At 41.9% G+C, this 22,367-nt stretch overlaps 1 protein-coding gene across 1 annotated transcript in view; it reads right to left on the bottom strand.

Moving 5' to 3' along the window:
- Window positions 1-22,367, bottom strand: part of TEK (TEK receptor tyrosine kinase) — an 82,937-nt gene that overhangs the window by 11,511 nt on the left and 49,059 nt on the right. The window contains exons 3-9 of the mRNA XM_030292816.1: window positions 15,933-16,043; window positions 14,907-15,059; window positions 11,180-11,311; window positions 10,719-10,859; window positions 9,604-9,732; window positions 6,002-6,153; window positions 4,240-4,384 (exon numbers count right to left, since the gene is read on the bottom strand). Coding sequence (XP_030148676.1) covers window positions 4,240-4,384; window positions 6,002-6,153; window positions 9,604-9,732; window positions 10,719-10,859; window positions 11,180-11,311; window positions 14,907-15,059; window positions 15,933-16,043 — 963 coding nt within the window. The remainder of the gene's footprint in view (window positions 1-4,239; window positions 4,385-6,001; window positions 6,154-9,603; window positions 9,733-10,718; window positions 10,860-11,179; window positions 11,312-14,906; window positions 15,060-15,932; window positions 16,044-22,367) is intronic.

Genomic DNA, 22,367 nt, shown 5'->3' with positions numbered 1-22,367 from the left:
CAATGGGGTGAAATAGCAACCCCAAGGTGGTTAAAATTGGTTCTTGCATGATTGGAAAAGCCTCAGATAATACAATGGTTTGTGACCCTCGAAAGAGCCTAAGTTCATAAACAGATATGCAGTACATTCATGATACTAACATTTTATGGTGTTGGGAGGAGAGTTTGGGAATAAATTTCTAAAGGGGCTCCTTGGTGAGGTGATAATGATAAAAAGGTTGTAAAACACTGCACTGGACTCTAAACCCCGAAAGGACAAAGACCATGGAGGTTTACCAGGTGCTGCGTAATGTTTGTCAATTGAATTTCTAGTGAGTTCTGTAGCTCCACTAACCTATCCTTCTTAAAAATGCACACCTGTTTTTTTTCCTCCCCAAGAATGTATGCTATGTATGTAGAGTCTTTCAGATTCTGCCAGTGTTTTTAGTTAGGGCAGTTTCTGAGAAGAGGGCACTGCTGTGAGTAAATTCATTCATTAAGTCATGCTTCCCTTGTATGATCAAATAAGACCACCTGTTTGCTTAAACCATCAAATGCTTATTTTATTATAGCTATTAACACCAGTATCTTATAAAAGGGATACTTTTACAAGCATGAAACAAACTGCCCCAAAGCTACCTCTTAGTAATTTATCATTTTATTTTTTGTCTGTTAATAATTTTTATTGAGGAAAGCCTGGGTGGCTCAGTCGGTTAAGCATTTGACTTCGGCTCAGGACATCTCACAGTCCGTGAGTTAGAGCCCCGCATTGGGCTCTGTGCTGACAGCTCAGAGCCTGGAGCCTGCTTCACATTCTGTGTCTCCCTCTCTCTGACCCTCGCCCGCTCATGCTCTGTCTCTCTCTGTCTCAAAAATAACCATTAAAAAATTTAATAATTTTCATTGAGATATGCATAATGTAAAGTGCAAAAATCTTAAGTGTGTTTAGCTCAAGGGACTTTACCTGGGTACACACCCACGTAACCATGACCCAGACTGAAACACAGTACATTTCCAGCGCCTCCTCGCCTCCCGAAAGGGAACTCTTGTGCCCCTGCCCTGTCAATAGGGAATTATTTTCCTGGCTTCTGTCATTATCAATTAGGTTTGTCTGTTTTTTAACTTTATATAAATGGAATCATAAAGCATATATTTTTGTTGCTCAATATTATGTCTATGTATTATTGCAGGAATTAATTTTTTTGCTATTTAATATTGCATTGTAGGATGTTATGAGCTGAATTGTGTTCCCCCAAACACAATTATTATGTGTATGCATATGTGTATGCATATCTCTTATGCACTTAAACAGATCCTACATTGAATTCTTAACCCCTAGTACCTTGGAATATATTTGAAGATAGGGTCTTTAAAGAGGTCATTAAGTTAAAATGGCATCATTAGGTCTGTTCCTAATCCAATATAACCGTTGTCCTCTTTAGAAGATTAAATCAGGACACACACAAAGGGAAGACCATATGAAAAATACAGGGAAAAGAGAGCCATTCATAAGCCAAGGAGTGAGGCCTTAGGAGAAAAATCAGCTCTGCTGAAACCTTAATCACTCACCTGGCCTCCAGCACTTGAGAAAACAAATTTCCATTGTTTAAGCCACCTAGTCCACGGAACTTTGTACGGCAACCCTAGCAAACCGTTGTATATGAATATACTACAATTTATGTATCCTTTATGATGTTGACGGATGTTTGGGTTAATTTCAATTTGGGGCTATTATGAATAAAACTGCTCTGAACATTATTGAAGATGCCTTTTTGAACATACACCCTCATTTCTTTTGAGCATGTATCTAGGAGAACTGCCAGGTCATAGGTATGTGAATGATTAGTATGTATTTTCAGTTTTCCAAAGTGGTTGTACCAACTTGTTTTCTGGCAGCAAAAAGCCTTGCATCTTTTTTTTTTTTTTTAATGTATCAACTATGATTAAAGACACTGATTAAATTACCTAATGGCTATTTTCATTTTATGGATATCAGTAATTATGACATGAAGAGGCATCGGTAACCTAGTAAAACAGATGCTTCTATGCACTGATGCTGTGTGCTGTGACTTCCACCAAAAAATAAAAATGAGAACTACTGACTCTTCTGAATCTTAGCAACATGGTTTATTTTTGACTTATTTATTTTCCATGGGCAGCAAACATTCCAACAAGCTTAAAAATAAGGTAATTTGTCTTGTCTGCATATCATTTCCTTCCTTTCAAGAACACGCAAGATATAAGAAATTATTTTGATCGTGTGAATGTTCTACTGAATAAAACAGATCAGGGCTTTTTTCCAGTAACCCAAAAAATATTAAAGATTCTTTGGCAGTTTACACAGATCCTCAGGGTACAGAATCCAAATGTATAAGGCTGTATTCAGGCTAATGTTGTTATTGGTCTTTCAAAAAAAGATTAGGTTCTGGGCATTTACATTTATTTCATTTATGGGAATTAGCTCTGGGATAGCCCAAAGATTCCTAATCAAGTAGCAAAATGGGTCAAATACAAGTCAGCGTTGGTTATCTTGCTTCTTAATCTTTAACACAACAGACTCAGAAAATAAAATGGTCTAGAAAAGATGGTGGAGTATTTGGAGTCAGGAGACCCGGGTTCAAAACTCAGATTTACTTCTTAAGAGATATGCTACCTTACACAAGTTAACTAACCCCTCTGAATTTGTTTTCTGACTGGTGAAGTGGTCATAACAACATCTATCACCCACAGTTCTTATAAAAATTAAATAAGATGAGGTATGTGAGGCACTTAGCTTGGTGCCTTTTCTTTCTACAACACATATCAGAGAGCTGTTTGCTGTTTTTGTCTAAATGAGTTCATAAGAAACTGACAAATTTAGGGGCGCCTGGATGGCCCAGGTATTTAAGCATCCAACTTTGGCTCAGGTCATGGTCTCGCGGTTTGTGAGTTTGAGCCCTGTGTCGGGCTCTGTGCTGACAGCTCAGAGCCTGGAGCCTGTTTCAGATTCTGTGTCTCTCTTTCTGACCCTCCCCCACTCATGCTCTGTCACTCTCTCTGTCAAAAATAAATCAACATTTAAAAAAAATTTTTTTAATAAAAAATAAACATTAAAAAAAAAAATACTGGGGCACCTGGGTGGCTCAGTCAGATAAGCATCCGACTTCGTCTCAGGTCATGATCTCGTGGTTTGTGAGTTTGAGCCCTGCATCGGGCTCTGTGCTGACAGCTCGGAGCCTGGAGCCTGCTTCAGATTCTGTGTCTCCCTCTCCCTCTGCCCCTCCCCCCACTCATGCTCTGTCTCTCTCTCTCAAAAATGAATAAACGTTTTTAAAACACGTTTTAATAAAATGAAGCTGACATTTAAAATTCCTTGTGGTATCCATGTATACCAGCCAAGCTAACTTGGATTTACCTCCACATTGCTTCTTCCGCTCAAGCCAAGAATGTACATACACCCACTTAGATTAATTTGAATTTTGAAATACTAATTCAGAGCAGGAAGAATACTCACAATGCTGAATATGTGAAAGAAATCATTCATGTTCATTATATAGCATAGTCTGGATTTCATAATAAATGAGTAAGCCTCAAAGTATTTGCCAAATTATCCTGTGCAATAGTGAATAGAATGAAGTCAAACTTTTCATGAAATATTAACACTATAAGACATGTTGTTCCAGACACAACTCCAAGTGTTTTTACATATTTAACAAATTTTCACAGTAACACTGAGAGATAGATAAACTAAGCTTTATTTTCAAATAAAGATAGGCTCCCGGAGGTTAAATTCAATTGCTCAGGGCTATAGACAGGTGTCTGGCTACTAGGGACAAAAATTAAACCCAGGGCTGTGTGACTCCACAGGTCATATACTTAATTCCTCCCTTCCATTTTCATGCATATAAAAAGTTGTTAAGATTTCCTATCCTGGAGGGGCGCCTGGGTGGCGCAGTCGGCTGAGCGTCCGACTTCAGCCAGGTCACGATCTCGCGGTCCGTGAGTTCGAGCCCCGCGTCAGGCTCTGGGCTGATGGCTCAGAGCCTGGAGCCTGTTTCCGATTCTGTCTCCCTCTCTCTCTGCCCCTCCCCCGTTCATGCTCTGTCTCTCTCTGTCCCACAAATAAATAAACGTTGAAAAAAAAAATTAAAAAAAAAAAAAGGTTTCCTATCCTGGAAAATATCCTAACATCATCTTAGTGCTCAGATAACATTTCTATCTTGGAGCAGCACCCAATGATACATAAAGGATACAAGCTCTACTTCTATAAAATGGAGCTTACCTTTAACAGAAATGTTGAAAGGCTTTTCCACCATCCCAGCCACTGTGTTCACACTGCAGACCCAGACCCCTGAGTCAGGGGGGAGGACCCGGTGGATGGTGAATGTGGCCACTGACAGATGACCCGTATGGTTGAAGTCTTTTGGCTGGAAGGGATGAATACAAATAAAAGCTTCTAGGGAGGCAAAACACACGAAAGGTCCATAACACTGACCCCACCTCATTGTTTGATAAGAAGTTTTCTAGGAGAGATTAAGAAACCAAATGCAATGCTAGTATAATCATTGGCTTATTTCCAAAGCTATTGTAGTAGCCCTGAAAGTTTATATTGGATAGTTGCCCTCTCAGATCCTGCTGTTGTGTTTGTATGTTTGGGAGTGTGGGGTAAACACTTACAAGCTAGGAATCTAATTATTTTAAACAGCTTCTGGTAACATTTGTTCCTTCCCGGTTTAATGCGGAGATGGCTGGTGAGAGGACAAAATGGCTTCCTAAAATAATTGAGGAGCTGTCAAGTGTGGTGTTGTGGGAAAAATCAGGGCTCTGAGGACAAATGAACCTCAAGTCACATCCCTGCTCTGTCACTTTTCACCAATTTCTTAATTACTCAACTTCACCCAGCCAATTTCCACTTCTACAAAAAGGGAACAGGCTTTTTAGCAATGTTTAGCAACATGTTGTATACAGTATGGTTGACCCTCACTAGATGGTAGCTCTTACTTCCAATAACTCGTGAAAAGGCCAACAAGATTTGAAGAAGCTGTCAGTTTGTTTCACTACCTAATGAATTCTTTGAGTGGAATCAAGAACATCTGATGTGTCGACACCAGTAATGGCACATTTTCTACCTATCCTGCCCTCAAGAGGTCACTCGCATCTACCCTATTGTCAAGGTGATGTTCAATCATCTTTGAGAGAAAAAAAGGTAACCACTTCAAAATCTTTGGATAAGAAAATACATCAACTTTCTGATCACTTGTGACACAGAGAAATTTGGGGAAGTCCTGTCTGTGCTGCATTTGGGATTGTTGGGAGAAAAGAGGCAAACATATTGGAGAAGTTGTTTAGTCCTTTCCAGCAGAGAAGAACTGCTATGACAGCACACTAACCAGAGCTGAGCGCCAGCAAGGGCAGAGTGAAGTAGTAGGAGGGTCAAGGAATGTCCTCAGATCCAAGGGATTCCATGGATCACGGTTTCTGAACAGGAAACGTGGGAGCAGATTCATCTAGAGTCAAAAGGACTGTGCTGAACTCCCCTCTTTTACATGCTGCTAATTTTTGCTCCCAAAAGCATTGTAGAAGTAGACCAGTCATCAAAGCACCATTTCCTGATAGCACTGGGGGGTAACACACGAATCTCCTGCTGATTCATGGGGCCACACCTACCTTGCCACACACTTTGGTGGCCACAAGACCACCTCATTCTTCCTGATAGGAGAAGTTAGAACATGGGGATAGTTCGGGGGGCTGAGCCTTGCACAGGCTGACACGTACTTCTCAACACACACAGTTGGAAAGTTCTGCAGGATGAGTGCCAGCCTTGGTGGATAGACTGTGGTGGTCTATTTCCAACCTTGCACCGTAGCTCTGGCCAGGCTGTGTGGAATCTGCTCTACCTCCCCAGAGACATGGCATTTTGTCAAAGCTAACAGTACACTGGCTTAGGAGGACACAAGCCCTGTGTGGAATCTAGCCTTTAGTGGGGGATTACTGCATAGAAAGCATCTAGTGGTGTCAGGAGACAGGTTAAGAATGACTCTTACATGGAGCACCGTTCCATCCGGCTTCACAAGAGTCATTTCTTCATTAGCAGGCAGTGGCCAGCCAGACGCCTTGCAGATGGGATTAAATTTACCACTGTTTACTTCTACGTGATCCGGCAAATCCTCTATCTTTGGGACCATCCTTGGCATGCCTGCATGAAGAAAACAACATTGTGGCATCTAATCTTTAACACAGCAGCAAGAGTAATACAAGCAGCTACCATTTAGCAAGTTACACCCCAGGTAAGAACTCCGCAAATGTTATACCATTTTATCATCACATAATACACTTTTAGGGGGTATGCTCTTGTATTCCCCATTTTACAGATGAGGAGACTGAGGCTCTGAGTCCAGAATCAAGCTCAGATCTGTATGAATCCAGAGTCCACACTCTGCCATAATGCCCTGCTCTCCTCCATGGATCTGGGATGGACAGTCTCTATATTAAAATGATTATCATGGCCACATCCCCCTGGCCTTACTTTTCAGCTCCTTTTACTTTTTAAGAAAATGTTAACAAAAACAAAAGCAAAGAAAAAAAAAAAACCCAAAACTAGGTTCTCACTGACTCAGCCAATGACCCCACCTATTTGCTGATCCTCCATTCTGATATACAAGACATGTCTCATTGATTGGGAATCTCCAAGTAGCAGGCGATTAAAAACATTCACATTTACATGCCCGAAGTAGACTATAACTGCCCCAGACTGGTTTCTAGGCAACAACCAATCAAAAGTGTTGCTGCCAATACTGAAAGAAAAGGTCTTTGGTAGCAACGAGGGTATCATGACTCCTTGCCGAATACCTATGTAGTAGAATGGATAATCCTGAAATAGAACAATTTTATTCTCAATCGTAAGGTATTTGAGAACCTCAGACCCTTTGTAAGTAAACGTGAAATAAGGCAGAAAGCAGTCCATCACTTAATGAGGAATGTGGATGATGTAAGTGCCCCCAGAGCGGCAGTGACTTACAGGCTGTTTTATGGAGGGGCAGGGGGAGGCCACAGTAAACACAATATTGATATTTTATATTGATATCTTGTTTCTCGGGCCCAGATTATGATGAGGAAAGGGTATGGAGCAGGAGGGAAAGAAGTCTAATAACGGCAGAGGTAATTACTTGATATATCTGTAGACTTGAAGGGATTATGATTAGAATCTACCAGATTTTGGGGGCACCTGTGTGGCTCTGTCAGTTAAATGGCTGACTTCGGCTCAGGTCATGATCTCACGGTGTGTGGGTTCGAGCCCTGCATGGGGCTCTGTGCTGACAGCTCAGAGCGTGGAGCCTGCTTCAGATTCTGTGTCTCCCTCTCTCTCTGCCCCTCCCCCACGCTCACACGCTCTCTCTGTCTTTGTCTCTCTCTCTCTCTCAAAAAATAGATATTAAAAAAAATTTAAAAAGAAAGAATCCACCAGATTTTTCAGCATCAGAAGGTACTCGAGTAGGAATTTTAAAAAGTGCTTTGATATTTTTTTTAATTTTAATGTTTTATAAAGTGTATTTATTTTTGAGAGAGAGAGAGAGAGCGAGCGAGTTGGGGAGAGGCTGACAGAGAAGGAAAGAGAGAATCCCAAGCAAGCTCCACACTGTCAGACTGGAGCCCAATGCAGGGCTCAACCTTGAGAACCGTGAGATCATGACCTGAGCCGAAACCAAGAGTCAGATGCTTAATCGACTGAGCCACCCAGGTGTCCCAAAAGTGCTTCCATACTTTTAACCCAGTGAAGTCTTTCCTTCATCTTTGCCTTGTGTTTCCTGCTGTCAGAGGTGCAGGGGGAGGGAGAGCAGAACTGGGGGGAAGGAGACTGCTCTCTGAAAGCCAGGGGGCAGGGTCTGGGCCTGAGGTTCTCACGCCTTTTGCAACATCAGACTTAGAACAGAAAAGCAGGCATAAAATTGAAAATCCAGATCCTTCAGCTTCTCAGTTGCCTATTTTCAACACGATCCTCCGGCAGCCCCAAGACCTTTCCCTCCCTTCCTAGACTCTCCCAGGTTCCTACTCTGCAGTAGAGTCCGAACATGGCGGAAAGAAGTGAACATGGAAAGCTCAGCCAAAGCCTTTGGGAAAACAGTCGTTGGTATTTTCCTCCCATATCTGTTCTGATTCTAAAAACGAACAGAGAAAAAGCTGTGAAGCTCTCAGTTTTGCTGCTCTGAGTGTAGATTTCTTTCTGTAACAGTGACATTTATAGGATTGAAAAGGTGCTATGTGTTTATTATTTGTAAATAATAATATTATTTAGTATTAATACTATTAATATTAATATTTTGAAAATATGCAAAAATATGCTTCTTTTAATTTTAAAAAGTATATTCTAGGGCAGGAGTTGGCAAACATTTTCTGTACAGGACTAGACAGTACATATTTTCGGCTTTGCAAGCTAAAAGTTCTCTAGTAACTAACTACTCAACTCTGCTGTGGTGTGAAAGCAGCCATACATTATATGTTCTAAAGGAACCAGCGTGGCTGTGTTCCAGTAAAATTTTCTTTATAACAACAGATGGTAGGGAAATAAAAAGGAATGAAGCACTGATATATGCTACAATACAATTAAACCTCAAAATAGTATAGTCAATGAACAAAGCCAGCCACAAAAGACCACATAATGTATAATTCCACTTGCAATTTATGAAATGTCAAGAATAAGTACATCTACAGAAACAAAGTAAATTAATGGTTGCCAGGGGCTGGGAGGAGCAGGAAATGGGAGTTACAGCCAGTAGGTACAAGGTTTCTTTTGGTATGGCAGAAACATTCTAAAATTAGATTATGGTGATGGTTGCACAACCCTAAATATACCAAAAAAAATATTGAACTGTACATTTAAAAGGGATGAACTTCATGGTATAAAAATTCTGCTTCAATAAAGCCGTAAAAATTGTGGATTGGGGGGCACCTGGGTGGTTCAGTTGGCTAAGAAGCTGACTTTGGCTCAGGTCATGATCACACAATTCATGAGTTCAAGCCCCACATCGAGCTCTCTGCTGTCAGCACAGAACCTGCTTCGGATCCTCTGACCCCCCCCCCTTCTCTCTGCCCCTTCCCCGCTGGTTCTCTCTCTATATATCTCAAAATAAATAAATAAACATTAAAAAAAAAAAAAAAAGAGCCGGCTGGAGTTGGTCTGTGGGGCAGGTTTTGCTCTAGGGTAATTTCTGAACTAGAATTATTAAAATTTCATCTTGAGGGTAATCTTTTTGTTTTTCCTTCTTTTTTATATCTTGCTTTCCAAAAATAGCCTGCGTCCAAATCCCTCCAAAGCAGTTCTTCCCTGTTGTGCATATCCAGGGAAAAGACTGGTCCCAGAGAAGGGACAAGAGGTAGGCAGAGCCCTCAGCTAGCCAGTCATCATTGAATGTGCCACAAAGTGCCTATGGTTTACTCCTAGTGGAAGGAGAAACGAAGGCCACCATGAGGGCCTGCATAAGAGAACTAGAATGGTGTCCTTTAGGACTCGGAATATATTCTTCCCACCTTCTGGATGGAAATAGAAGTGGCTTGAGGAATGTGGGCTGCTGGGGCAAAAATTATAACCAGCAAAGCTCAGCTCAGACATGCTGAACATGGCCCGAACTACAGTGTTACCTTGCTTTACCTTCTTTCTCACACTGGAGCCCTTGGCGTTCTGGAGAGCAGAGACATCCTTGGAACCGATCACACGTCTCCCCGTGGCTGCACCTGCATGTAAGCTTACAGTCTGGCCCATAATAACCAGGCTGGCATGCTGCAGACAAAGACACCAGAACCACCATTACCACGGAGGAAGGGAGAAAACTAAGGCTGTGGGTGGCTAGTTTTGTCTAAGCTATTTATCGGGTGAGATAAAATCCTAAAAATTATATCCACTGTTACTTTTAACTTTTTTTAAAGAGGACTACTAGAAAGTTATCAGTTATATATGTGGCTTGGTTCTATTTCTACTGAACTGCTCTGCCCCAGAACATTGTTACCAAATCGCCAGGACTCCATCATAGTTCTCAATATGGCAGATGTGGAAGCAGCTGATTTTGTGAGGTAAATACTGACAACCCTTGGAGCTATGGTGAATTCACCACATTAGCATTCATGAGAGAGGGAGGGTCTGGCAACCTTGACTGTGTGTTCGTGGCAAGCTACTGTATCACAGGACGTGTGAAACCGAACTTGAAAGATGTGAAACACATACCACTCAGTCTCACTGAACAGGAAGGTATATTTTAGAAAGGGCAGAGGGACTCTTTGAGTAGGTGAAGTTAGTACTGCCTAAGTAAGGTCCACAGAAGAAAAGACCTTCCTCTATTTTCATATCCCAAATCCTGTCTGGATCGGGCCTAAGAGTCCTGATATTTATATCCCACTGAAAAAACAAATCCTCTATGGCCTTCCAACTCCAAGTGTGGTCTGAAAACCAACAGCATGAGCACCATCTGGGAGCTTGTTAGAAACAGAGATGCCCAGGTGCCAGTCCAGACCTATGGAATCAGCACCTGTGTTTCAATAAGAACCCCAGGTGATATGCATGAGAAGTACATTCTATAAAGTCCAGAGTCTTAATTATGAAAACATAATTAACTTCGGATGAAAACATCCGTGATTCAAAACCCTGTAGCCCAGCATTGGGCCGCTGACTGGACAGCCCGGGTATATCCCACACTATTATTTCCAGCAAGCTGGACCTCCTTGGTATACCTGCTAGAACTTTCTCTGTTCAGGGGTGTGACTGATACGTACCTTCATTGCACTGCAGACCCTGCCACCCTGTGGCACAGGAACACCCATAGGGGTCTGGGAGACAGAACACATACGACTTGCATCCCTCCGGTCCACTACACCTTTCTTTACAAGTTCTGCCGAATGTGTGCAGTTCACAAGCTTGGAGGGGAAGGAAAAGAGGACTCACAGTCAAACAGTCAAGCCCTTGGAATGTAGGAGTCTTCTTTTAAAGGGTCTCTCCTAGACTTGTGAATATGGAAAATAAGCCAATCTCAGCTGTGGCATGGACAGCTTTTCAGTGGCCGGCGATCAAGCATCTCTAGGAAAGGATACCTTTTTCCAATTCACACCAAGTTACCATATGGCCTAACACAAGCCATTTAGTTTCTGTTCCCAATTGTGTCCAGGGTTCGAATTCTAAATCCAGCAATGACGGTTTTTGAAATCTACAACTTACTCAGCAAGTACTCTTGACTTACCCTTCTCACATGTCCTCCCCATAAACCCAGGTGGGCAAATGCATTCTCCTGTATCCTCATGGCAGATACCATTGTTCATACAAACAGTGCAGACGCGGTTGCATTCAGGTCCCCACTTCTGAGCTTCACATCCTTTCAAGGAAAACAAGGCTCTGGTGAGTAGAGCACATTAACTCAGCCAACATTTACTGGGCACCCACGACCTGTCAGTCATTTTAGTGGACACTGGTAAATGAAGATAATCTTTGCTCTCTAAAAGTTAATGGTCTTATATGAAAAACAGACATGGAAACAGGAAATAAGGATCGAAATAAAGACAAGGAGTATCTAATCCTGTCTTGGGGATGGAAGAGGATACACAGGAAGGCTTCCCAGAGGAGGTGTGTGTGAGTTGAATCTGCAGGACCATGTAATTAGCCAAGAAGACAGGCTGCAGAGTGTGTTCCGAGCAAAAGCGAGATAGGGGTGAAAAGCCTGGCATGTTCAAGAGCTACGGGAATGGTTAGAGATAGAGCAATGGTTTTCAAAGTGTGATCCCTGACCAACAGCTTCTCCAGTACCTGGAAATCTGCTGGAGATGCCAACCTCAAACGTACTCCCCATCCATGACCTAATGAATGAGAACCCTGGAGGTGGTCTAGCAACCATGTTTACCAAGTCCTCCAGATAATGCATGCCAGAGTGTGAAAACCTCCAGTCTAAAGTACGTAGAGCAAAGAGTCAGCTAAAAAAGCAAGCAGAAGCTAGTAGCATTCACCTAGTTTTTCAAGAACATTCAAGAAGTGAAGCAAGACACACAGAACCTAAAATACAAGAATGGTAAAATGCTTCTAGATTCTTTTTCATGGAAAATCGCACCAGGTGATTTTCGATGGTTAATTACATCCAAGGACACCTTCTGATGTAAGGGGAAAAACTCAGGGGGATTTGGATGACCCTTTGTGGTCAGGAATTTAATTTCTCATCTGAAAGCAACTAGTGTCTTTGTCCCTGAATATTAGTCTCACAGTGGTAAGCTTGGACCTGTGCCTACAGCTGATGTAACTTTATAACTGCTTTGGCAAGAACTCCTGGTTATCAGTATTTTCTCTGAAATAAGCAGGAAGACTGTCTACCCGGACCCTTTCTTACAGACTTCCACTTAATAGATAAAGCTACAAAATGTCTAAAAGCTAATATTTACATGCCTTAATATATAAAGGGAAAAATACTTCTGCATGATTAGTGATTTCTTGAGAGCCAGACCACATGTTATCTGCACATGTTGAAAACTAATGATGGCAGCCTATGGAGATGATAGTGGGCTTCCTCATATTAAATATGTCTCTAACTATATACTTCTCTATAGACCTGTCCCAGCTTCTCCCCTAATCCTGGCAAGGGTGAAAGAATAAAGATTGGGGAAAGACTTGGGGTGACCTCTTGGGGATGAAGAAGCCAGGTAAAGAGTTTGTTGATAAGCAACAAGTATGCAATCAGGCTTCTATGATTTTCTTCAAACACCCTGAGGTTTTATATTTCAGGAAACCAAATACTCATGCATACAGAGAGAAATCCTATAAACTCAATGGTTGTGAGAGATCTTTTGTCAGAGAGAGAATTTATATTGGAGAGAAATCCTATAGATATAACCAGTGTGATTTTTAACATGAAGTCTTTATGCACCGATTATTCCTAGGTTTCAATTCGTCCTAGAGAGACACCCTACAGTTATGAGAAATGGACAAATGCCTTCAGCTATACCTCATTTCTTTTCTTTTTTTTTTAATTTTTTTTTCATGTCTTTATTTATTTTTGAGACAGAGAGAGACAGAGCATGAGCAGGGGAGGGGCAGAGAGAGAGGAAGACACAGAATCCAAAGCAGGCTCCAGGCTCCGAGCTGTGAGCACAGAGCCCAACACGGGACTCAAACTCATGGAGTGTGAGATCATGACCTGAGCTGAGGTTGGATGCTCAACTGACTGAGGTGCCCCTGTACATCATTTCTTAAAATATCAAATAAATCATACTGGGGAAAAATACTCTTAAATGGGATGGGTTGTAGCCTAATTCAAACTTTCTTAGAACGATTTTAGATATTAGCCATGCTTCTCAAATACTTCCACCAAAATACTCCTAAAAACAGCAAAGGAATGAACATGTGTTCCTAGCAATCTCAAGGTATAAGCTAGAGATCAAAATGTGTTTGAAATCTTTCACTTTATCTTTAAAAATCAGGTGAGTTTCAAATTCTAGTCTACATTAAGTTGTGTTTGTTTTCACATTAAAAAAAAATGTTAGGGGCACCTGGGTGACTCAGTCGATTAAGCGTCCGACTCCTGGTTTTCAGCTCAGGTCATGATTTTGAGGTTTGTGATCAAGTCTCAGGTTGGGCTCTGCACTGACAAGCACGGAGCCTGCTTGGAATTCTGCCCCCCCGCCCCCCCCCCCCGTTTCTCTCTGTCTCTCTGCCCCTCCCCCACTTGCACGTTCACTCTCTCTCTCAGAATAAATTTTAAAAACATAAGAAAAAGAAAGTTAAGTCTTTTACCATAGGTCAACATCTGATGTTTCTGATATTGCTAGAAAATGTGCCTACATACCTCAGACTCTGAGTACTGCTGGTACATCTAAATGAAATGAAGATAAACTGCTTTTGCCATTTGGACTCTCCATGAGAGCAGTGGGATAAAAGCAGATTTCACTTGACCAAACCAGATGAACCACACTTTTCATACTTCTACTACCATTCCGAGGGGACAGGGATTCATCTTATTATCCTTGTATTTTCATACCAACACAATGCTGGACACAGAGTTATGATCAATACACATTTGTTGAACAAACGAATGAATAAATGAATATAATGCAAAGCAAAAGCAAAACTGTTGATGAGTTAGAGATTCCCATCATTAGAATGACAGAGTGGCCCAAATACTTAGGCCTGGGTATTTAAGAGCATGAAGGCTTGGCAGAGCCGGGAAAATTCAAGGCAAGCTTTTCTCTCTATGAGCCAGGAAAATTCAAGGCAAGCTTTTCTCTCTATAAATCAATCTCTTATAAAAACTAATGATGGATGGTTACTCCCCCACTTTGGTAGTTGTAAGAGGGTGGGGGAGCTTTTACTAGTTTTACTTCATGCACATTTTTCAAACATGAAAACAGAAATCCCATTTGAGTGTTACATGATCTGGAAGGTGTGGGATTTATAGGAGACTTAATGTTTACATATTAGACCTACCTAGAAGACCCAATTCCTCCCCACGTAGCAGATACCTTTCAGGGAGACTGCCCAACTCACTGTGATTCCCCCTTCCTATGGAATGATGCTGCTATTCAAGTGGGAGGTCCTAGGGCCCGCACTGTGGTAAGTGGTTCCGCACTTGACTATAGCTCATTGGTCTAGGCCGGTAGACATCTAGCATATGTTAGGCCAGTCTGATTCTTTACCCTGGGAATTCAAACTTTGGAAGTAAAAGAAACATTGCTGAAGCACAGTTAGGCTAAGAGTAGCATCCTAGAGAGAAAGTCCATCTGCCCCCACCAATGCTGGGCCCCAGATCCTCCCTGGGGCCTATCTTTTCTGGAAACTTGCTTGTCAGCTGTTCCACCAATTTTTAAGAGTCCTTAATATACTTTCAACCAATCCCTGGTTTTTGCTTAAGTAGCCAGAGTCAGCTTTTGTTACTTGTAACTAAAAATCCTAACAACCAAATCATCACAGACTGTGGCCTCTCAATCACTTACTCCGGACTATCAGCCTGGTGAAGGCCGAGGTGAAGAGGTTTCCTCCTATGTACCTGGCTGAGTACACTCCAGCATCCTGGGGCTGAGCATGAGGCAGATGCACTTCTAAAATATCAGGTACTTCGTGCCGGGGCACTGAGTGGATGAAGGAACCTGGTGAAGGGAGAAAGGTGAAGAACAGTGGGTCACACGCTGACACTCCTGTCTCCCTATCTGGCCTCTCCACTTCATCAGCTCTCCCTGACTGGATACAGAAAATGTGCTCTAGCATAGTGTATGTAGAAGAATGAAAAGGCTGAGTTATTCAATGCTCTCCCAAAAAGTGAGAAAGGTATGGTGAGAGAGCAGACAGTTTAGTCTACGCAATCTACCACCAAACATACGAAGACAGAGGTAAAGCTAAAGTGCTTATCTTCTGCAGGGAGAGATGAACGGGCAAAGGTACCCCTGCCAACTAACCAAGTAACCAGGAGATAAATACCTAGAATCACTACACCAATCTGGAAGTCCCATCCATCCATAGGACTCAGAATAGTCCCCATCAATATTTCACCTGGGTCCGGCAACTGCCACCAGGTGGTGCCAAACCCATAGTTGGACCTGGACAGATTTGTACAGCACAGTTGGACTCCCAGAACCACTGCCAGTTGGCTTCCCAGTCTTAGCCTGGTCATCTCCTTAACCTCTCAATCAAACAACCTCACGTTTTACATGACTGGATTTGGGACCTCACTTATCACATCATAATGGGGTTTTATTGTACATTCACAATTCCATATTACACATTCATAAATACAAAATGTATGTACATTCATATATGTATATGAATCTGTACTTTGCTTGATGAAGCAACCAACCACACTGCCTATTAGAGCTTCTTTAATAAAATTCAATGGGCTTGCATCATAGCGCTTTACTTCAAACATCTGCCCACCAGACTGCACCAGGGTAATGATCCAACAACATATTTTGCGTTATCTGATGTCTCACATCATGGTGCTGGAAGGAAACAAAACACATACTCACCATTTTTGTAAATCACTGCATCTTCTTCTCTAATCAACACCTTTTTGAAAGATATGTTCACGTTATCTCCCCTGTCCACAGTCATGGTTAAAGTAGCTGGTAGGAAGGAAGCTTTTAAAAGAGAGAAAACAAACAAGTGAGATGAGGGGACACACTTTCTCCAGGAGCAACTGAACTACGAATTCAGAAGATGAAGGCGAGCGTTTGCCAGGAGTCAGCTCAAGTGTAGGATCTAAAAGACAATGACAACTAATGGGTTTCAAACTTCACTAAGGTTTTGAAGAATATGATGAAAGGAACAGTCATTTTCTCTGTAAAACTGTAAGAATGTACACACCACCTATATATACACATTTTTTCCCATACAACTATTGGGGGAGAAAAGGACTTTATGCTGATTAATATGTGTTATCAAACTAAGACCTGAGATTAACCATAAACTAAAACGATGAATCAGCCATCCTTCTCCAATCCCTACCAAGTTTTCTCAGAGTGGAGAATAGAAATGGTTAAACATTTGCCAAATGACTTGTCCCTTCTGGGTGGTGGTCCTTTTCCGTTGTGGGGATCCAGATAATTCTAATTGCTTTAGAATGCCTTAAGCATTTCTCAAATGGAATTAGCATCATGCTAGACTTATTACTAATGGTGTAAATAATGGAATATTGAACACTAAGGCAATGATGGGACCCAGTATACACACACATACACATACATATATATATAATATGTCTGTTACATAATTATAAATATATAATTAGATATACATTACTATATAAATATATAATTAAATATAGATATAGATATAGATATAGATATACACACATACACACATATACTGACACAGTTATGGGGACTGGGCAGTACTGGAAGGACACTGGGGAAGCTACTGCATATTTGGCTTATAAAACCATTTTGGAAACATCTGTCTTTGTGTCAGCCTTAGAACATAACAGTGCCCGAGTCTCTTGGTTTGTTGGACAAGATGTGTGAGTAACATGTTCTAACATTCTTCCAGCCACAACAGTTTCTGAATTCCCTTAATTTACACTATAATCTACAAAGAGCCACAATTACAAGAATGGAGGTGTGATTAATTTTAGTCTCTATTAAGGTAAGCCAATTTTTAAAATTTTCAGCTTTATTGAGCTATAACTGACAGACAAGTTAAGCCAATTTTTAAAATTTAAGGATCACCACTAGGAGAAGATAATCAGAATATATAACTTTCTGGGGCACTTGCCTGGCTCAGTTGGTTGAGTGTCTGACTCTTGATTTTGGCTCAGGTCACGATTCCAGGGTCATGGGATTGAGCCCCATGTGGGACTCCACACTGAGTGTGGAACCTGCTTAAGATTCTCTTTCTCCCTCTGCCCCTCTCCCCAGCTTGTACAATCTCTCTCTCTCTCACTTTAAAATAAAAAATAAATAAATAAAAAGAATCTATAACTTTCCTAAACATGGAGGGCAGGAGAGAATGGAAATAAAAAGACCTAAAAGGAGAGGAATAAGTCCAAATAAAAATCACAGCATAAAGAAAATATAGATTATGCCAAATATACATCAAAAGCCAGAGAATCTCAGAATGAATTAAAATATCTATTTTTTTCATGAGCTACACATTAAATGTAATGACACATAAAATTGAGAATAAGGGTGAGAAAAACAGACACCAGACTTACACTATTTGAAAGAAGCTGGTATTGCAATATTTATATCAGGAAAACATCATTTACTTTCAAGGCAAAACAAAATTTTAGGAATAAATATGATCTTTACATAATGACTGAAAAATGGGAGGCACCCGGGTAGCTCAGTCAGTTCAATGTCTTACTCTTATTTCAGCTCAGGTCATGATCTCATGGTTTGTGGGATCGAGCCCCAAGTCGGGCTCCACGCTGACAGCACAGAGCCTGCTTGGGATGCTCTCTCTCCCTCTCTCTCTCAAAATAAATAAATAAACTTCTAAAAAAATGAAAGAGCAATCCTGAACTTGTATAAGCATCTATAACAACAGTGCTTCAAAATCCATGAAACAGAAACTGACAGAATGAAAGAAACTGACAAATCCACAAGCATAGTAGAAACCTTCAGAAGCCGATTCAACAAACAGACCAAAAATTACTAAGGACAAAAAAAAAAAAAAAAGAAAGAAAAAAGAAAAGAAAATCTGAATAACATAATTAAAGATCTGTTGGCTATTCATGGATCCCCATACCCAGCTATGTGAGCGTACGTTCAGGCATATTGCCTCCCTTACTAAGCCACAAAGCACATCTCTATAAATAAAAAGACACAATATCCTATAGAACAAATTCTCTGACCAGGAGGCACCTAAATTAGAAATCAATAGCAAAACACCCTGTACCCTAAGGTTTGGAGAGCTATGGAGTTTCAGCGGAGGACCAAGCCTGCTGAGGACCACCGGGTGAATCAGCCTTCCTTCCTGCCGCTTCTGTGGCTTTCAGACAGGTGGCTTGAGAGAGGCTGATTCAGTACTATGCACACCATGGGCTTGGAGAGCTACCCTGTGAGGGCAGAAGATGCCTTGAACTATACTCAGAAGGTCTCAGCTTTTGGTTCAGCTGCCCATTCTCCTCTGTGCCTGCTGACCCAGGCCTGATGCCCTGCCAGGACACCCACATAAATGCCTTTGGTGCAGGCAATGACACGGTGACATGGGGCAACCTTAGAGGGAGAATGGTATAGATCAAAGGGCACCATGAGCTCTGGAAGAGGACAGTCCTGGGCTTGAGGCCACCCTCTGCCAGTTACTAGACCTCTTTGAATGAGTTACTTAACCTGTGAACATCTCTGCTTACTTGTCTGTAATTTGGAAGTAGAAGTATTTACTTCGTTTATTTTTTAATGTTTATCCACTTTTGAGAGAGAGAGAGACAGGGTGCAAGCAGGGGAAGGGCAGAGAGAGATGGAGATACAGAATCCGAAGCAGGCTCCAGGCTCGGAACTGTCCGCACAGAGCCCCACACGGGGCTCGAACTTGCGAACCACGAGATCATGACCTGAGCCGAAGTTGGACACTTAACCGACTAAGCCACCCACCCAGGCGCCCCAAAAGTATTTACTTTGAAAGGTTGTTAGGAATATTAAATAATGGATGCCAAACCCGTGGGTACTTAGAAGAGGCCAGTATCCTGCCCAAGTATAAACCAACAGCAACACTGCCGTGCTGAGCTGTGCAGGATGGACATGAGTGGCAGCTTGCTCACTGGTACTGACGTGGATCAGCCATGCAGGGACTGGCAGGGGGACTTGACGGGGCGCCCTCTCACTCTGACAAGATGCGTCCGTGAGCAATCCTAACAGCAGCAGCTCCTGCTCTCTGAGACATGACCTTGGGCGCCTGCGAGAATCTTTTCTGACCATTTCATGCTGTTGTTCCTTTCTAAGTGGTTTGTTTATATTTTCTGCCCCTTTGTGTGAAGACTGTTTAGCTAACCCCAGACTTCTCACTCAGCATTGTATTCTGAAAAGGAATAGAGATTCCCCGAGGCTCCACTCCAATGGGGCTTTTCTTCCCCACCCCATCCCCACTCTGTGGATTTTTATTATTACAGACCTTGTACCTTTTAAGTTCCTGTTTCCTTAGATAGAAACAATCACAGCAGAGTTCCACTGCTGTCCAACCTGCCACGTCCTGCATTCCTGGCTCGAGGTCGATTGTTCTCTGCCGGGTACTAATAAAGGGGTCTACAACCTTCCATGCTGTACTTTGATGATGGAGGAGCCCAGCTTGCACACAGTACACACAGACTAATGTCATGTGACTTGACTGTACCGTGAAAACCGTAAGCACCTTTCAACAGTGCCTACTACCAGGCACTACATTTCCTTATATACACACACTGGAATACTACTTGGCAATGAAAAAGAATGAAATCTTGCCATTTGCAACAGTGTGGATGAAACTACAATGTATTACGCTAAGGGAAATAAGTCAGTCAGAGAAAGATAAATATATGATTTCACTCATACGTGGAACTTAAGAGACAAAATAGATGAACATAGGGGAAAGGGAGGAAAAACAAGATAAAAAGAGAAAGGGAAGCAAACCATAAGGGACTCAACTAAAAAGAACAAACCGAGGGTTGCTGGAGGGGAGGTGGGTAGGGGGATGGGCTAAATGGGTGATGGGCATTAAGGAGGGCACTTGTTGGCATGAGCACCGGGTATTATATGTAAGAGATGAATCACTAAATTCTACTCCTGAAACCATTATTACACTATATGTTAACTAACTTGGATTTAAAATAAATAAATAATAGTGCCTACTATCAGGCACTACTTTTTCTAAGCACTTCACACATAGTTAATTTTCATAATACCTCTATCAGATAGTTACTACAATTATCCTAATTTTACAAATGAGGAAATTAAAGTACAGAGAGGCTAAGTAACTTGTCTAAAATCACACAGCAATTTCATGGGAGAGTCAGGGTTTGAACTAGGTAACTCAGCTCTGGAAGCCTCTCCTAGTTTATATAACGTTAGCACTCAAAAGGCTGTGAAGTCCTATTACCTCACTTAAAAATGAGATTGCTAGGGCCTGGGTTCAAAAATCACTTGAGTAACATGATTTAGATGGGCTAATTAACTGACAGAACTTAACTAAGAACATGATCCACTTTTTCCTTAAGGGGTGGAGAAGAGAATCGATGATAGTAACAGTTATAAACAAAGAGGCTTCTCAGGGATGTAAAATAATTGAGTTCAATTTTGGGTACCTCCGTTCATGTTAGACTAAGGGTAGTTTCATGTCCATTATTATTTTGTGCAATTTTGCGACAGTGCTGTGAAGATGTTGTATCCGGTGTCTACCGATGTGGGAGATGGCGTTAAGGGTGACTTAGTCCCTTACTCCAGGCCTCCTGACAGTAAGAGTTAAAGTTGAGACACAATCTCAAGACACCCCCACTTGTTGAACCACACCCGCTCTCCACACTCCTCTGATTCCAGTCCCACAGCCTTAGCTCTTAACTGCAGCCATTGTGAACTATGTTCAGTCTGCAGTGGACCACGTGACCACTCCCAGGCAAGTTATGAGCTTCCTCCCTCCTCTGCTCCTGCCTTTTCCCTGTGTCTCACCAAGTCCCACTCCTCTTCAGTCTCCGTGTAGATGTCCCTTTCTCCAGGGGCCTTACTCATCCCCTGGGACCCAGGGTAAGCGCCCCAAGGCTGTTCTCCAAATGCCCTGCACTTTCCCCTTCCAGGCCCCAACAGCACAGCTGCCCTGCTAGACTGAACCCTCCTGGACACAAAGGCATGTCTGCTTTGGAAGGCAGCACAGGGTGTTGGTTAGAGCCTGGCTTCTGGGATCAGCCTGGGTTATCCTTCCTAGGTCCAACAGTGGATACTAGGTGTGTGAATGCATCTAAGTTACAATAGCCAAAGGCCTCATCTATTAATACAGGGTCATAATAATCAGCACCAGATACACGTTTGGTAAAGACTTAATTACACAGTAATGTATATAAAGCTGCTGGGGGAATGTCAGGCAGGTTAACACTCAGGACATGCTACCATCGCTGTACCTCCCATGTGTGACACAAAGAGACACCTAAGAATACTCGTGGAATGAAAGAAAAAATGAATGGATCGGATTTCAAATGTTCCTATTTTCTTTAGGCTTTTAACACATTCATTTGTGTTATTTAGATACAAATGGCTCTTCTCTGTCAACTTCACAAATAGTGTTTGGAAGGTCTGATGTTCTTAAAGTTATTTCTCGAATGAAAATAGGAAGGAAATAACTTGTGTTTCCTCCTGATGGAAAACTCTGAGACAGCCGCTTGCATGTGAAAATATTTCAAACTTCATTTATACCTCCCGACCCCCAAATGAAATCACCAGGGAGGTTTGAACAAATTGCTTTTGATTTTTTTTTTTTTTTTTGCATGATGCCATTGATAAAAAACAGTTTGGCCACGTGGAGTGTGCGAGCCAAATTAAGCATGTTTTGGCACATCTCAAATGGATTTTCCACTTCCTCCCCAGATGCACGAGTCAGCAGCAAGCAGGGATACATGTTTATCCTATCCTGCTGTGTCCCTGGGCAGACACCTCTGAGATCCCATTGTGTGTTACTAGGGAATTAATAGTACCATGAAGACACCATTGTAGAGGTTTTCCTGATTCACATAAAGGATATCACTTTCCTCACACCGTATTTCAGCTTCTGGATGGTCGGTAAAAGATACAGAATCCTTTCACCACCCTGAGATGTTGTTATTACAACGTAGGAAAGGGGGCACCTGGGTGGCTCAGTCACAGGCATCTGACTCATGATTTCAGATCAGGTCATGATCTCACAGATCGTGGGGACGCAAACCCACAGCTTGGGACTCTTTCTCTCCTTCTCTCTGCCCCTCCCCCTCTTGTGCACACACCCTCTTTCTCTCTCTCAAAAACAAATAA

This window comes from Lynx canadensis, chromosome D4 (assembly GCF_007474595.2).
Source record: "Lynx canadensis isolate LIC74 chromosome D4, mLynCan4.pri.v2, whole genome shotgun sequence".
Classification (NCBI taxonomy): domain Eukaryota; kingdom Metazoa; phylum Chordata; class Mammalia; order Carnivora; family Felidae; genus Lynx; species Lynx canadensis.
The sequence above is the reverse complement of the archived record's forward strand: the minus strand, read 5'-3'. Positions and strand labels throughout refer to the sequence as shown.